The sequence below is a fragment of the Schistocerca cancellata genome, chromosome 8 (genome assembly GCF_023864275.1).
Source record: "Schistocerca cancellata isolate TAMUIC-IGC-003103 chromosome 8, iqSchCanc2.1, whole genome shotgun sequence".
In the NCBI taxonomy this organism is placed as follows: domain Eukaryota; kingdom Metazoa; phylum Arthropoda; class Insecta; order Orthoptera; family Acrididae; genus Schistocerca; species Schistocerca cancellata.
In genome coordinates, this window is record NC_064633.1 from 408,531,101 (window position 1) to 408,549,600 (window position 18,500).

General features: G+C 45.0%; 1 protein-coding gene across 1 annotated transcript in view; it reads left to right on the plus strand.

Moving 5' to 3' along the window:
- LOC126094611 (myrosinase 1-like) overlaps window positions 1-18,500 on the plus strand; it is a 230,084-nt gene that overhangs the window by 177,323 nt on the left and 34,261 nt on the right. The window contains exon 7 of the mRNA XM_049909089.1: window positions 9,343-9,437. Coding sequence (XP_049765046.1) covers window positions 9,343-9,437 — 95 coding nt within the window. The remainder of the gene's footprint in view (window positions 1-9,342; window positions 9,438-18,500) is intronic.

An 18,500-nucleotide genomic window follows, 5' to 3' on the forward strand; every position in this document is an offset into this window, starting at 1 on the left:
GATGAGACCATCATGATGCTGTAAACAGAACTTGGATTCATCCGAAAAAATGACGTTTTGCCATTCGTGCACCCAGGATCGTCGTTGAGTACACCATCGCAGGCGCTCCTGTCTAAGATGCAGCATCAAGGGTAACCGCAGCTATGGTCTCCGAGCTGATAGTCCATGCTGCTGCAAACGTCGTCGAACTGTTCGTGCAGATGGTTGTTGTCTTGCAAACGTCCTCATCTGTTGACTCTGGGATCGAGACGTGGCTGCACGATCAGTTACAGCCATGCGGATAACATGCCTGTCATCTCGACTGTTAGTGGTACGAGGCCGTTGGGATTCAGCACGGCGTTCCGTATTACCCTCCTGAACCCACCGATTCCATATGCTGCTAACAGTCATTGGATCTCGACCAACGCGAGCAGCAATGTGGCGATACGATAAACCGCAATCGCGATAGGCCACAATCCGACGTTTATCAAAGTTGGAAACGTGATGGTACGCATTTCTCCTCCTTACACGAGGTATCACAACAAAGTTTCACCAGGCAACGCCGGTCAACTGCTGTTTGTGTATGAGAAATCGGTTGGAAACTTTCCTCATGTCAGCACGTTGTAGGTGTCGCCACCGGCGTCAACCTTGTGTGAATGCTCTGAAAAGCTAATCATTTGCAGATCATAGCGTTTTCTTCCTGTCGTTTAAATTTCGCGTCTGTAGCACGTCATCTTCGTGGTGTAGCAATTTTAGTGGCCAGTAGTGCAGAAATAAACCTTAAGCGAGTAAGCTTCTTGAAAAATAAAGTAGTAAAGCGAAGTTTATACAAGGTATTTCACAGTTAATTTTACACACTTCTAGAGGTTATAGAGGGTACTTAGTAGATCAAGTTTTACGTAGGAACCCATGTTCGGAAACGCCATTCAACGACGCTACAGAGCGTTAAAGGTACATGCGTCGGCGCCTGTAAATGTATCCATATGCAAGGTGATTCTGTAATGATGCTACAGACTTTATGCGATGGTGGAGGCGGATAAATGTATCAATTTGAGGTAGGGGTCCGTTCACCAGAAACCGAGAAGTCCAGAGTTACAAGTGAAAACAGCTCTGATAACCTCTGACAATGGAATACATGTATTGGTACTGTGGCTGCTAAACGGTAGGGTAAGCGACTTTCAGAGGTAGTAGTATGGACCAAAACAAGGAAACGATGTCCAGTAAACAGGGGGTCTAGAATTCATATCTAGAGAGCTATGAGCACTTGTTCATCTTCGCTACTGCGAAACACATGTCCTCCATTGAACAAGAGGTCATAGCTCTTAAGGCATCTGTGTTCAAATTCCAGCTGATATTCAGTTTTCATCTTGCAATTAATGTTTAATTCTTAATTAGAATTGAAAAAAGATATAGTTTTAAAATTAATATATTCTTATCAAATGTAATAGTTTCGTAAGTCGAGGAAAATTAGGACAGTCTGCGTTGTTACCAAATTTGTGCAAGATTGCAACTCTCCCTCACGTCTTCTCCATGGGAGCAGATGTGGCAATGTCACATTGATGACATCAACACCACCTCTTCTGTCCACCCCTCCACTTCCCCCCCCCCCACACTTCCCCTTGCCACTCTCCTACTTGTGAATCGGTGGAAAAAAGACTGAGCCTATGTTGAGCTACTGGAGAGCAAGGACGTAAGATAATGTCTTGGGGACTGTATTCATTTATTTATATGTGTGTCATTCTGCTGGAAGAATTTCCTAAATTTTGGCAGGGGAACCGAAGTGATAAATTCTAACAAATACAACTGCATAAAATGGGCAGGACGATGGAAAAAAAACCTCTTGTGAAAAAACGGATCTTGTGACACGAAATGGATTATAAGTCCGAGTAATGTATTGTTTATTTATTTGAACATTAATTAAATTCCTAGGAAATATGTTCAATTGATGAGGTGTTGGTGTTGGACTGAAAGGAGTTCATAAAGAGTGTTACCTGTAAGCATTCAGCTTAGAATTGCGTCCATATCCTTCTACACAAGGGATGGAAGGTGTGTTGGTGTTGGACTGATAGGAGTTCATTAAGAGTGTTACCTGTAAGCATTCAGCTTAGAATTGCGTCCCTATCCTCCTACACAAAGGATGGAAGGGGATGGTAATGGATGAGCAAACAATAATCATGTAGCTGGATGGACTGAGTATGAATTTTGGAAATGGTAGAGACAACTGATTGTTCTGGAGCTGTTCGTGATTTTTTGAAATGGCCTGTCCATCACAGTACAGGAGACAATTTCATCCTATTTCACTCCCCCAGACTGAATGAACCAGAGATGCTCTCCTTGGTGTAAGAGGCTCAACTGAGGTAGCTTGAACGGGTTTTGTTCCAGTTTTCGATCGCTTGTATGTATGTTTTGACCTTGCTGTGTGCTCTAGCCCACAAAACCTCTCGATATTGGTGGGAAACGGTACTACAGTTGCTGCTGGAAGAATTACCTTGTACCATATACAGGTGTATAGCTGCTGAGAAACGTGTACACAGATACACGGTAAGAAGGGATTGGACAGCAAACTATAATTGAAGTCTAGGAAGAGTAGCCTCCTTCCAACCTACCAGTCAAATACACTCCTGGAAATGGAAAAAAGAACACATTGACACCGGTGTGTCAGACCCACCATACTTGCTCCGGACACTGCGAGAGGGCTGTACAAGCAATGATCACACGCACGGCACAGCGGACGCACCAGGAACCGCGGTGTTGGCCGTCGAATGGCGCTAGCTGCGCAGCATTTGTGCACCGCCGCCGTCAGTGTCAGCCAGTTTTCCGTGGCATACGGAGCTCCATCGCAGTCTTTAACACTGGTAGCATGCCGCGACAGCGTGGACGTGAACCGTATGTGCAGTTGACGGACTTTGAGCGAGGGCGTATAGTGGGCATGCGGGAGGCCAGGTGGACGTACCGCCGAATTGCTCAACACGTGGAGCTTGAGGTCTCCACAGTACATCGATGTTGTCGCCAGTGGTCGGCGGAAGGTGCACGTGCCCGTCGACCTGGGACCGGACCACAGCGACGCACGGATGCACGCCAAGACCGTAGGATCCTACGCAGTGCCGTAGGGGACCGCACCGCCACTTCCCAGCAAATTAGGGACACTGTTGCTCCTGGGGTATCGGCGAGGACCATTCGCAAGCGTCTCCATGAAGCTGGGCTACGGTCCCGCACACCGTTAGGCCGTCTTCCGCTCACGCCCCAACATCGTGCAGCCCGCCTCCAGTGGTGTCGCGACAGGCGTGAATGGAGGGACGAATGGAGACGTGTCGTCTTCAGCGATGAGAGTCGCTTCTGCCTTGGTGCCAATGATGGTCGTATGCGTGTTTGGCGCCGTGCAGGTGAGCGCCACAATCAGGACTGCATACGACCGAGGTACACAGGGCCAACACCCGGCATCATGGTGGGGGGAGCGATCTCCTACACTGGCCGTACACCACTGGTGATCGTCGAGGGGACACTGAATAGTGCACGGTACATCCAAACCGTCATCGAACCCATCGTTCTACCATTCCTAGACCGGCAAGGGAACTTGCTGTTCCAACAGGACAATGCACGTCCGCATGTATCCCGTGCCACCCAACGTGCTCTAGAAGGTGTAAGTCAACTACCCTGGCCAGCAAGATCTCCGGATATGTCCCCCATTGAGCATGTTTGGGACTGGATGAAGCGTCGTCTCACGCGGTCTGCACGTCCAGCACGAACGCTGGTCCAACTGAGGCGCCAGGTGGAAATGGCATGGCAAGCCGTTCCACAGGACTACATCCAGCATCTCTACGATCGTCTCCATGGGAGAATAGCAGCCTGCATTGCTGCGAAAGGTGGATATACACTGTACTAGTGCCGACATTGTGCACGCTCTGTTGCCTGTGTCTATGTGCCTGTGGTTCTGTCAGTGTGATCATGTGATGTATCTGACCCCAGGAATGTGTCAATAAAGTTTCCCCTTCCTGGGACAATGAATTCACGGTGTTCTTATTTCAATTTCCAGGAGTGTAGCTGCCAAGCAATTTGTACACAGACATTCATACAAGGTAAGAAGGGACAGAACAGCAAACCATCACTGAAATGTAGGAAGGCCAATACACGATACCACAGCTGACAAAATTCTTCACTGCTGTAATTACACATTGAAATTGTTACGAAGAAACACCACTCATAAACAGTGGATCATATTGCAACACACACACTGGGAATTGAGAAACATTGTTGTAACAACACAACTACAACAAAAACCTACCCCAAAAGAACTCGCCAGGGGAGAGTGGCAGCAGCTGCACATGTGTTCACCTCGATGTGTGGATACAGGCTAAGCAGCCTGAAACAGACTTACCCCCCCCCCCCCTCTCCCTCCTACGTTCCATCCTCCTCGAAACATTTGAAACGGGGTTTGTTCCCCTTTTTTTCAATACATGGTAAGAAGGGATAGGACAGCAAAGTACCACTGAAGTGCAGGATGAATTGCCTTCTTCCCCTTGCACCAAGGCGAGCACCTCTGGTTCATTCAGTCGGGGTTAGTGGAACAGGATGAAGTTGCTCCTGCACTGTGAAGTGACTGGCCAAACTGAACCATTTTGTGTATGAAATCCGTTTTTTCACGAGAGCGTTTTTCTATTGTTCCGCCAATTTTAAGAAGTTGTTTTTATTTGAATTTCAAGCAGCAGGGTAATTATCAGTTCGTTTTCCCTGGCAAAATTTAGGAAATTCTTCCAGCAGGATAACACTCTCAAAATAAATAAAGTAAATAAATGTCGACAGAACCTTACATCTTTCCTCTTTAGCAGGTGAGCATAGACTGCATCTTTTTCCCCACCAATTCACAATTGGTGGAGGGGAGGGGGAGTAGGTGGGGGACCACACAGAAAGAGCCGTCATTTGAATAAATTTGGCAACAATGTAGACTGTCCCAGCTTCGGCTTTGCCCTAATATTCACACACACCCATCACAGTCACATATACTTAACAGATACACTCACTTACACAGCTCCTTTACTTCACGAAGGAAAGGTGCCTGTGGATGCGAAAGATTGGGAAAACCTTCCCAGTTAGGCCGCTGAAACTGCCTTTTGGGGTCCCTCAGCCATTTCTGCCGTATGATGTACTCTACTTAACAATCAAGTGAATTCCACAAACAGACATACGACACAACTTTCAGAAATCCGCGAGAAAAGGGGCCAATCTCCGTGTCAGAAGAGCAACATTCTGACAGACGGCTGGACCTATCCCGTTCTTTAAACATGTCCAGAACTCCTGATAGTGCTTGTCCTTTGCAGCTTATCAAATGGCTCTGAGCACTACGGGACTCAACTTCTGAGGCCATTAGTCCCCTAGCACTTAGAACTAATTAAACCTAACTAACCTAAGGACATCACACACATCCATGCCCGAGGCAGGATTCGAACCTGCGACCGTAGCGGTCTCGCGATTCCAGACTGCAGCGCCTAGAACCGCACGGCCACTTCGGCCGGCTTTGCAGCTGGTCGCTATGATTTGTCTGCAGTATATACAGAGAGAGAATAGGTATGCCATTGTCGGCTGGGCGACTGTGAGGGGTGGCTTCAGGTGCCTGGTTGGAAACTTTTCTTCCTCCGTGTACAATGGGTGACTTTCCACGTGGCGTACGGGAGTTGTGTCTTAGGTATGTGTTTGGTTGTAGGTGTAAAAGACAAAATAAACGAGTTACCTGTGTCATTGTCAAGTATTGCCGAGGTATGCATATACCATTGTGGGCAACGTAGAATAGGTCTAGGACCAGGTACAGTTGTAGTTAGTCGGCAAACCTCGCGTACTCCTGAGGCTACCAGTACCCAATCTAGTAATACAAGCTGGCAATGGAACTTGAATTAATTCCTTCGATTTTGCATTATTCTTTATTGATTATGTTTTCAATATACTGTTTTATTTCTACATTAATATTAACAATGAAAGCTTTAACATAATTTTTGACTCTACAGGGTGAGTCAGGAGGAAAGGTAGCCGGCCGGAGTGGCCGAGCGGTTAAAGGCGCTACAGTCTGGAACCGCACGACCGCTACTGTCGCAGGTTCGAATCCTGCCTCGGGCATGGATGTGTGTGATGTCCTTAGGTTAGTTAGGTTTAAGTAGTTCTAAGTTCTAGGGGACTGATGACCACAGCAGTAAAGTCCCATAGTGCTCAGAGCCATTTGAACCATTTTTTTTTTAAGAAAGGTACATACTTTGTGGGATGATACTAGTGGTAATTCTGAACAAAAAAACTCCTAATAAACATATGCCCTTTTCGTAACCGTTTCCGGATAAACCAATATAAACAACTAGGAACAGAAAGCGTGTAGCGTCGACCTTACAAACTGTGTCAGTACACAATTCAGTTGCGCATGGTGCAGTTGTTTATCTCAAGTCTCAGTCCGACGGTCGTAGTGGACGGTACTACAGTGTTGTTACGAGAACAACGAATACCGTTTTGTTCAAATGGTTCAAATGGCTCTGAGCTCTATGGGACTTAACATCTGAGGTCATCAGTCCCCTAGGACTTAGAACTACTTAAATCTAACTAATCTAAGGACATCACACACATCCATGCCCGAGCCAGGATTCGAACCTGCGATCGTAGCAGCAGCGTGGTTCCGGACTGAAACGCCTAGAGCCGCTCGGCCACAACGGCCGGCTACCGTTTTGTGTAGTGACAATGCTACGGATCTTCGCACATGCAGAGTATGCTGACATGGTGTTTTGTCTATAGTTTGTCCAATGGGAATACCAGAGCTGCTTTTTGAGAATACCAACAACGATTTCCGAATCGCTGAGTGCCAGATAGTAAGGTGTTTATCAGGGTGTTTTACGGATTGCTTGAACGTGGAACGCGTCCCACCGTAAATGTTGTCTCTGAACGTCCCATACAACAAACTCTTAATGAAGTCCTTCAAGTAGTGGTACGCAAAACTAATACTAGCTCAAGAAGTATTACTGCCCAACTTGGTATTCCACAAACACGAGTGATACGCATAGTACACGAGCACGGTCTGTATCCCTTTCATCAGCAGAGTGTACAACACCTGCATGAAGCAGATGCTGCCGCTCAGCAAGAATTCTGTCAATGGATCATTGCCATTGAGCAATTAATTCCACGTATTCTGTTCACCAATGAGTTAACATTTATCCGCAACGGAATCAACAACACACGCAACTCATGTTTGGGCAAATGAAAATGTGCACACTACTGTGGAAACGAACTTTCAACGACGTTTCTCAGTCAACGTGTGGTGCGGCATTATTGATGACCAACTCATCGGTCCAGTTGTTCTAGACAATCGTCTTACTGGGACACCGTATCTTGAGCTTCTTCAAAATTTGTTACTAGAATACATGGAGGATATCGCTTTGACAACACGAGCTCGTATGTACTTTCAGCATGAGGGAGCTCCTACACATTCCGTACGGCCAGTGACACAACGTATCCTGGTCGTTGAATCGGTCTCCGTGGAGTCATTACTTGGCCACTGAGGTCACCCAACCTTACCTCACTGTATTACTGTTTGTGGGAGCGACGTCTACAAGCGCAGAGTGGAAACAAGAGAGGAACTTCTCGCTCGTATTTTACATGCTTATGCCCAGGTAAAGGAATGCAAAACTGACCGGCGAAACAATACCTGTCTACAAGAGCAACAACATGCATTGAAGTTGACTGTGGACTGTTTGAACATCTGGGAGGAAACGTACACAATTAAACAAACAGTAATATAACAGTATCTTAAAGGAATGCAAAACTGACCGGCGAAACAATACCTGTCTACAAGAGCAGCAACATGCATTGAAGTTGACTGTGGACTGTTTGAACATCTGGGAGGAAACGTACACAATTAAACAAACAGTAATATAACAGTATCTTAATTTACCGTCACCTGGGCCTTTCCCGTTCCTACCTATTTTCATTGGTTTACCCAGAGACGGTTAAGATAAGGTGATATGTTTATTAGAACTTTTTTGTTCAGAATCATCAGTAGTATCACCCGTCAAAGCATGTACCTTTCCTCCTGACTCACCCTGTACAATGTAAAACATTGTACGCCAGCATGAGTATTGAATATGTATGTTCTGTTTAGAGTTTCCCAATAATAGGTCTAGAAATCATTGCAGTAAATTGAACTGAAATGCAAGTCACTTTTGTTTTCTCCCACGACGTGTTGTGATGGATTACACCGTCATCCTCAGGTGCATCAGTGGATTATTTTTTTTCATGGATGCCTCCAGCTCTCTGTCTTTCCCTGTATTTCGAAGACGTTAGAGCATAAGGAACACATACGTTCATTATTAGACTTTCTAACGTAATCCATTGATCCAGATGGAGATGAAGGTGGAAACACTGGAAACGTTGTGGAAGCAAATAAAAGTGACTCACAGCGATAATGGTTTTAATCTGTCTTACAAATGATAAACTCTTGCAGTTTTAAAATCACAGTCGTCCAACATGGACGACGTAAGGTGAGTGTAGGAGACGTTAATCGGTATACGTATACTGTAGTGGCATGTTTGGGTTGCAATATGATCATAAAGAAAGGGAGGTGCCAGTACATAGCCTACTCCTTCTTTCGAATATCTCCAAGGGGACCACCAGGCTTAGGGTCCCCATCCGATGGGTGGTTCACCATTAACAGTATCACTACTCGAGACACCGCAGAAAGGACGTGGGCGCACAGACTGGTGAGCGATCACAAACTCTTCGCTACCATCACTCCTCCCTTTGCCAGCCAAATACTGGTGGTGGCGATTTCTTCCACTGCCAGGATTCGAACCGGCTACCCCCGATTCGTGTGTGCCACCACGCACGCGTGAGTTCAAATGTTCAAATGCGTGTGAAATCTTATGGGACTTAACTGCTAAGGTCATCAGTCCCTAAACTTACATAATACTTAACCTAAATTATTTTAAGGACAAACACACACCCCCATGCCCGAGGGAAGACTCGAACCTCCGCCGGGACCAGCCGCACCGTCCATAACTGCAGCGCCTCGGACCGCTCGGCTAATCCCGCGCGGCTACGCGTGAATTAGCGACTTCTGCTACAGGAATGAGTTGTCCAAGGTGAAATATGCCCACATCTTTTATTTTGCCCATCCGGGTAAATGTCGCTCATATGGCCAACAGAAATATTTGACCACTTTGCACCATATGCCACGCCAGAACAATTGTTTCCGCCGAGGTGATGGGACTTTTTTCCAAAACAGGGCTTTTTTCTACAATTCACTTGTTTATATGTGATGGAAGTTATGTGCACAGGCTTTGTACTGTGCCTCACGAATGTAAGGATGCTGTCTGTACTGAGAGAGTTTGGCGCTGTCTGCAGGTCGTGTGGGCATCACACTGTGCTGTACTTGGTTCGAGCCCGCTACCAGCAGCGTGGAGGATCAGCGGGCGGCGGAGACGGCCCTTCAGTTCGAGGTTTGTGGCCATCCACAAGTCCCTCCTGGGCTCTCCGTTGTACTGATGTATGAACGCTGATAGTAATTACCAGCATATTTATATTTCTGCCTCACTGTACTGCCTGACATGAGGCAGGTTATAAGCAACCCGTAGGTGAGAAGAGGAGTTCAACAGGGCACCGTGCAACAACCGAATACCTTTATGAAAATAATTTTTATTTCCATAAGTAACTAGATTCGGGAATTTCGCGTCTTACAACATTTTCCAGCAACAGCTGACGTGTATGAATGCAGGCCAATAACCTGTCAACCCCACACTCGAACGAGAATAATGTACATACGCAGGGAGAGGGGAAGAATGTTGTTGCGTCCGGCTTACGACAACAGTGTAGAGGAGGTCGAGCGGTCAGGACTTGTGAATGCGCATCCAGGGCTGCCGCTAAATGACAAAACAGAAAATTAAATCAGATAGGGAGCATATATTTCGGTGTACGGAATACCAGGTGTAGGCCAGCCTAGGAGGACAAGCAATTAAATAAGTGGGCAACGGATGGGGAGGCGGTTCATGTTGATTTATTTTGGTGGCCTCCCAAGAAAGACGTCTGTTGCGGTCGAGGTCTTGATTGTACAACATTTTCGAGCAACAGTTTACGTGTATGAATACAAGCCACCAGGCTGTCAACCTCACATTCGAACGAGAAGAATGTACATGTGCAGAATCCTCGAGCGTCCACACACATGACCTATATCCCACGCACACTGTTGGCTAAACCCAATGGCGTGAATTCCCTAGCGATTTCAGCAGATGGCTCAGGCGTCTCTTGTCAGCAGCTTTAACTGGAGAGAATTGCCTCGGTTCTGACGGGCAGACAACTTTTCACGTGGGCACAGCGGAGGTTTCTCTGGGATAAAACTTGTAAAGATTTGACTGGGGCCTTTGAAGTGAAATTTTTTAAACCCGTTCTCTAAAAGATTCCTCGGCTGGCTGCTACCCTGTACAGTAATGTCTCAACATGACCTCAGCTCCTCATGTTAGTGGATAGGGACTTCAGAAAGTAAGTTACATATGTCGTCTCAAACTAAGACCATTATGCAACAAGTGTGACGAACTGAGTACGACTTTGTACACAACACTAAGGTGAGGTGTCTACAGAGTGGAGAGGCAATGTCGTAAGAAAGCTGGCAAGAGCAGAAATGATAAGCAAACAAGTTGACACAGTAAACAGAAGATTTACTTAACTTGTATTTCACCAAGTGTATGAAGCCTTATCACAAATAATGCAGGGAGAAATAAAGTCCAGCTGTCACAGTGTCAACAAGGATGCGGCTCCCTGAACTATGAATGATGATGTGGTAGCGAAGAGACTCCAAGCGCAAGTGGAGCGCCTTGCTGTCGCCAGCTGTCCTATAATGCAGTGGCAGAGGGCGCTCGTGGTATGGGGCTGCTGAAGGTGTGGCTCAGCATATGTGCTCCATTAGATCCGCCGGGTCCCCTACAACCGCTGTCGGCGTCTGATCGGAACTTTGCAATTCCGATACCAACTTTGACACCCTTGGGGTGTATTGATATGTGATACCACAGTACATATTCCGGGTTTTCCGTAGTCACATTTCTGCTGTGGTTCAGATTACAGGTGCATCACATAGGTGGGGAAAATCAGCTGCTAAATAATTGTAGAATTCGTGGTAAAAGACCTCTGCTGCCTTTTATGCATGGTGCAAAATAAAAGAGAGCTTAAGGTTTTCACCATGAATTTCAACCAGGTGCATCACAGTGTGCGAGTGAAATGATGCAGAAACTGGAAACATACTTCAAAGTTGAAGTAAACGGGTCAGTAAGAGTCTTACAGAAAAAACGTCTAAATGGCAAACAGAGTCACCGTGAAACTCTGGACAAAATTAAATATCTGGACAAAATGCAGTGTAATGAAATGGTGTCAACAACTTTCCCAAGGACAGACAGATGCTGATAGGGAAGGAGGCTCATTGAAGTCGACCACAGACTACCCTCCTCGTCTCCACGGAAGAAATGTGATGACATGTGTAATTTACTTTCTGAAGTTCCTCGTATCTCACGTCTCATTTGGTCTGGCAGCAAATTGTCCCAAAGTACCAAGCGTTCTGCCCAATTTGCACTGGTTGTTTGCTTGTATCCTGTTGTGCAACTTAGATGTATTTTTCTTGTCAATCATATCGTAAATTTTTGTTGATATTGAATAACGTCTTTCTTTCCCATGCTAAAAATCACACATTTTCATATGAATGTTTCCTTTAAAAAATATTCTGTTCTTGAGGAATGATTAGCTTAGCAATATTTTTGGGAATGTACAAATTCCGAGTCATGTTGGGTCGTAAGTCGTATTGTCAGGGATATCTACAGTATGTTGTTGCCCCGACCGCCAACCTTCAGTCGAAAACAGTGGAGGTCCATTCCATATGTATGATGGGTCATCCGTCACAAAAAATGGTTCAGATGGCTCTAAGCACTATGGGACTTAACATCTGAGGTCATCAGTCCCCTATACTTAGAACTACTTAAACCTAACTAACCTAAGGACATCGCACACATCCATGCCCGAGGCAGGATTCGAACCTGCGACTGTAGCAGCATCGCGGTTCCAGACTGTAGGGCCTAGAACCGCTCGGCCACAGTGGCCGGCCCATACGTCACATCCAGTGTGTTTCTATCACTAATGTGTCTTTATACGAGTGGCTGGGGTCGCCTTGCACAGACACATCACATGCTTAATGGTCCTGACTTGTGAACCGTAATGTTACATATAAATGTAAATGAGTATCCTCCATTGGAAAAACACGCATTTAATCACTTAATTATTTTGCCAATCATACTGTCTTGAAAGGATTATAGAGAAATTCAGCGTTCTCTGTTTATATCCTCACAGCTGTACCTTTGATTGTGCTAAAACGTGCATTCAACGAAATGGCAAACCGTGGCGACTAAGTGCTCGATTTAACCAGAAAGGCCACAATATATTTAAGGATGACTTGATCGTTGGCTTGCTCCAAGAAAACGCGTTATATCTGGATGTGACATTCCATGTTGTTGCCTTGAATTAGGAAAATGATAGTACACTGATACTAACGAAAGAGATTGATACTGAGTTTTGAAATTGTCTATTCTGTGAAGTTTCTTAGTCATAATAGTACTTTATGACATTCCATTTTATGAATTCGTAACCTGGCGCGAAGTGGCACATCCTAGTTTGATGAGGTTTGCTGCTTTCTTTACCTAACGATTTAAATTAGCCACCTGAGAATGAGAGAACATGCATAATACAAATACCACCCTCATCTGTAGAAAGACTATTATTTTTTCTTTTTAATAAACGCTGCCGTGTTAATTGCTTCCTTCACAAGATTATATGATGCGCTGGGATTTTCTCCATAGTTACAGACGTCCCTCTTACATTGAAGGATCGTCTGCGATTTTTTTATCTGCGATTGCTGGGTGAAAGATTTAAAAAGTGAACCGTCAGCGAGAAAGAGGAGTCGACTCTGGCAGCGACCTGGTGGAGAAGAGCCTGTAATTTTGGAAGGTATCACTTTTGCGCCCATCTGACAAAGTTTCTTAAGTTCGATTTACAATAAGGCCGCTCTCTAGTTAAGCCCAGAACTTGGAACTATACAGAACTACAAAAGTTAAATTGACAAGTGACACTAGAAGCACATCGCTGTTACAAGATGAAGTGGAATATAAAATGCGTTAACATAAGGAAGTCGTGACGGATGGCACTACTGTCTTGTAATTTTACAGCGACTATTATCTTCTGTGAACCAGCGGAGTGCAACAGGATCGTCACTTGGATTGTTTAACATTTAACGACAGAGGACAGAATTATTTTTTGAAGATTATGCAGTTATCTATGAGGAAGTCCCATTCGGCGATGACAGCAGTGATATCTGGGTATATCTCAGCACAATACCGGCTTGACTCAAAGACTGGCAGCTAACATGCAGAGAACGACGAAGTTGCGCACTTGAAACGAAAAAGCGTCGTAGTCGTTGGCTGATCACAACTATTCTGTCATGCCGTAAAATACACTCCCCGAAAAAGAAAAGAAAGAAACTGAAGCATCTAGAAGGAGATGAAGGGGCAAAATGAAATGTGATTACAAATTCGAGCAAAATTTACAAAGAACTGGGTGGTATGAGCCCACTGTTGCATGAGAGGTAATATAAAAGGACACAGGATGTCTGTAGCATACCAGTGAGCTATCAAAGTTTCCTCAATCACTATCAGCCATGACCTTAAGTCATAATCCTGGTTCACTACAATGTGATGCCAGGAGTAACCGCTGTGTCAAAAAATTGCAAGAACAGTACCTGTCTCCAGCTCGCTGCCAGTAGGGGATTAATGTTCATCCAGGTACACTCTGCATTGTTGCCAGATTTATTAAAGATGGCGGCCATTCTTGGATGGTCCCCTTATCTCTCCCTTGGGTGTAGATGTGACAACAGACCAATTCAACTGATATGCAAAGTAATTGATCATGCAAATTAATTAAATTAAAAATAGCAGGAAATTCAAAAAAATGTTGGAAATTTCAAGAAAGTGGTGGAATTTCAAATTTTGAATCCCTAGTTCACAACACCTCCTCCAGAGGGTACTGTTGGACTCACCCTCCCCCATTTCTCCACTTGAATATTGGGGGGGGGGGGGGAAGACTCAGTTCATGCTGAGCTGCTGGAGAGGAAGTCTTAATCTGTTTTGAGAGAAAAAGCACAGTTGTTGGTGTGGGAGGTGCATTTATTGGCAACTATGTATCCCAATTACATATAATTATATGATTCAAAACATCAATAACTGATATTTAAAACAAACATCAAAGATAACCTAACAAGTACTACAAGTTGAGTAATACAGACAACCTCTGCTATCAACTGCGAGCAGATGTGTGGCGCTAGAAAAACTTTGTCATCACAGCACACCAAAACTCGAGTTCATACCACCTTCGCAATAGTGTACACTTGGTATCTATGGAAGGCTGGGAGCTTGTAGCCTTTAGCCCTCCACACGTTGTGTCAGCAGGCCGTTGACTGCCCTAAGGCCAGCTGTCCTGTGGTTTGCACCAGAGGGGCAGTGGCTAATCCTGCAGCGAGTCAGGTAACTACCCACTAAAGGCAGGAGCGGCTAGCGGTGACGCGAAGTACTGGCACAATGGGTTGTGTTTATGTTAGCCATATTCACTCGGCTGAGCAGCCCCTGCTGTTCCACCAGCAGGAGTGGGAGGGGGGGGGGATGGCTTTGTGGGCTAATGAGAATGAGGCAGCTTCGTTTGATGGTTGTGAAATACTGAGAAGCTAAGTGGTTCAAGTGAATACTGGAATTCTTTATGGTTTAGGCCTTTGGAACCGCCCCTTTCTAAAGTGATGGCAGTTTCAAAGGCTTCGTAGAAAGATCGGCGAACAGAGAAAAAGAATGCTAACCACCAGAAAAATTCTCCAGTGCAAACACTCGCCATTTTGAATCTTCTCAAATTTCCACAAATATCAAAGAATACTCGCAACACATACAATCGTAAAAGCTGCCCAGCACATATTGAGTATTAACTCACTATTCACCCGCTCAGAGGGCGACATGGTTAGGTCAACTGCACCCTCATACCTCACCAGTCTGGGAGGCTCAGCGGAGGTTCACACCTCAAACCAGAAATGTCCATTCGTTCAGGCCACCGGCTATCTACACATAGCGCCCAGACACCAAGCAGAGTTGTCCTAGGAAACTAGTCACGTAGTTATCAGTGTAATTACAATGAAATATTACGATTACAGCACAAATCTTGTGACACGAACGAAGTATTGAAAATACCTTCACTTGATAACTGTGGCTCTGGAAATATCAATTTCACATGTAAAACTATATCCTCCTTATGACGGGACATAATTTTCCACATAAAATCTTTCATACCACTAACGGCTGTTGATACATTGAAACTGCAGTTTTCCACATCAGATCTATACATTCTTTGTCACTAGATGTAGTTCCACCTACACCATTTTCTTTGTATGTGTCAGAATACTGAGCACAGTAACTTTACACACCAACACATACGCATTTCAAACAAGCAATGCAATTATCGATTATTTGTGTATAGCGTCAGAAAAAAATTATGGTATCTCCACACTCACACTGGCTAGAAGTCTTTTTCCTCCTCAGCTCTAGGGAATTATTTGACATTGAGATCTTCCAGCCAATGAGATTCGAGAATATACTGCAAGTATTTTCAATCAGCACTTCCAGAAAGTGCTGCATCCTTCCAAGACTCTCTCAAAAAACTGTTGTAAAGCATAGGGTTGGTGTACTGTAATAAACAATGCACTCGATAGTGCGACAAAGACCATGTGAGGACCTTCTTAGGAGAGCTGAGGAGAGAACGTTCTGCGTATCTATGCTGATACAGTCGTATTGCCTGCCCTTTGTGAGCACTATAACAGACCCAGTTGAACCTTTGCATTGTTATACTGTGCAGGTGTTTATGAAATGAATCTATCACCCCTTACAGTCGGATATTATCGTCAACGTTTTGAAATCACATCCTCCGCTTATGGCTACTAATAAGTGTTTTTTAATCTGATCACTTTCCACACACCTCCGCTAATAAGTCCGAACATGAACTACAGTAACTTTACTTTCCAACTGCATAACATTCCGAACAAGTAGCGTGATTATAATTTATAGGTGTATAGGGTCCGAACCATTGTGGGATGTCCGTACTTCCAGCAGCTGGATGTGGTTTTGCATGGCCTACCATCGCTTCGCAGAAGCAAAACCCTCCCACCTGATTATAATTTATAGGTGTATAGGGTCCGAACCATTGTGGTATGTCCGTACTTCCAGCAGCTGGATGTGGTTTTGCATGGCCTACCATCGCTTCGCAGAAGCAAAACCCTCCCACCTGATTATAATTTATAGGTGTATAGGGTCCGAACCATTGTGGTATGTCCGTACTTCCAGCAGCTGGATGTGGTTTTGCATGGCCTACCATCGCTTTGCAGAAGCAAAACCCTCCCACCTGATTATAATTTATAGGTGTATAGGGTCCGAACCATTGTGGTATGTCCGTACTCCCAGCAGCTGGATGTAGTTTTGCACGGCCTACCATTGCTTCGCAGAAGCAAAACCCTACCACCGCATCGTCGTCATTAGATATCTGTCGCCGGCCGGGGTGGCCGAACGGTTCTAGGCGCTACAGCTTGGAACCGCGCGACCGCTACGGTCGCCGGCTTGAAACCTGCCTCGGGCATGGATGTGTGTGATGTCCATAGGTTAGTTAGATTTAAGTAGTTCTAAGTTCTAGGGGACTGATGACCTCAGAGCCATTTGAACCATTTGAACATATTTGTCGAGGAATAAAGGGGACAATAACAATTTAAAAGCTCTCGCTTCGTTTTTTTTATGTTACATATGTTCTTGGTCGGTAGTAGGCATGTGCCAGCGCAGGATGAACTGACAAACTTAATGTATAAAGAGTAACAAACAAGAGTCGAGCTGACTTTTGCGAAAACATCACTTCAGCCCTTCCGCCCCCCAACCTCCCCCCCCCCCCCCCCCCCACACACCACCACCACCCAGATATCTCATCCCCACGAGATGTTGCGATTTCGCCATTGCCACGAAATTATTTAACATATAATCCTTCCAGCTAATCAGGATGAAGAACAGACTGTAGATATTCTGCTCATGTGATGTTGTGAATAAATAGACCGCCTGCATCTCGTGGTCGTACAGTAGCGTTCTCGCTTCCCGCGCCCGGGTTCCAGGGTTCGATTCCCGGCGGGGTCAGGGATTTTCTCTGCCTCGTGATGGCTGGGTGTTGTGTGAAGTCCTTAGGTTAGTTAGGTTTAAGTAGTCGTGATGGCTGGGTGTTGTGTGAAGTCCTTAGGTTAGTTAGGTTTAAGTAGTTCTAAGTTCTAGGGGACTGATGACCATAGATGTTAAGTCCCATAGTACTCAGAGCCATTTGAACCAATAAATAGACCTGCCTCTAGATTTCAGCATGAGTGCTGCGCCACCATACTTTGATGTAGTAGATAGTGGCTGTTCGTATATTCCCCCACACGCTGTCTTGTGGTATCACTGGAATGATCCGTAGTTCAATAATTGGTGTGTTTCTTGGAGTCGAGTACTGAGCTGCGCCATGTGGTTGGAAATCCTCAGTGCACTTCTGTTACTCAGAGCCAGGACAACAGAGAGAGGAACGGAATGAAATGGTTTTCATATACCCAAACCAACATTTTTTGTTGTATTTTTCCTCAGTTTTGCGTATTTTTCGTCAATTTCGAAATTTTATCACTTTTTTTCGTAACGCAGTTCTTCGAGTTCAAAACCACTGCTATCGATGACTTCTCACGGCAACAAAATGTCTTTTCATGGAACTGTCAGCAAATGACATTGCAGCATAGTTCTCAATTTCTGTATCTTGTTAAACCAACACCTCCATTACTCTGCGAGTGCTGTATGCACGTGGACATATCTTGAACTCTGTCTTGGTGCATTCCACAGCTAGCTGTCATGAGGTATGGATGTCTAGGGGCTGACACTCCCAACCTTCCACAGACACCACACGCACGCTATTGCGAAAGTGGTATGAAGTCGAGCGCTTGCCTGATGCAGTGACAGAGTTTTTCCTAGCGCCACACATCTGCTCGGAGTTGACAGCAGAAGGTGCATATCCTATTGGTGCTGCGGTATTTGTTAGGTGATCTATACTGTTTGTTTTAAATGTCAATTAGTGGTGTTTTTGAATCATATAATGACCTGTAATTAGGATGTAGTTGCCAATACATGCACGTCCCACACCAACAGCCGAGATTTTCCCTCTAAATGAATAAAGACTGTACCTTCCTCTCCAGTAGTTCAGCACAGAGTCTTTTCGTGCCAATTGACAAGTGAAGAAGTGGAGGAGGGGGGTGTCTGGCAGTGCCAAAATTTGAAATTTCCACCATTTTGAATTTTCCGCCATTTTTTTGTAATTCCCACCATTTTTTGAATTCTGAACCATTTTTCAGTTTCCCACCATTTTGAATTTAATTAATTTTCATAATTAATTTAATGAATTAA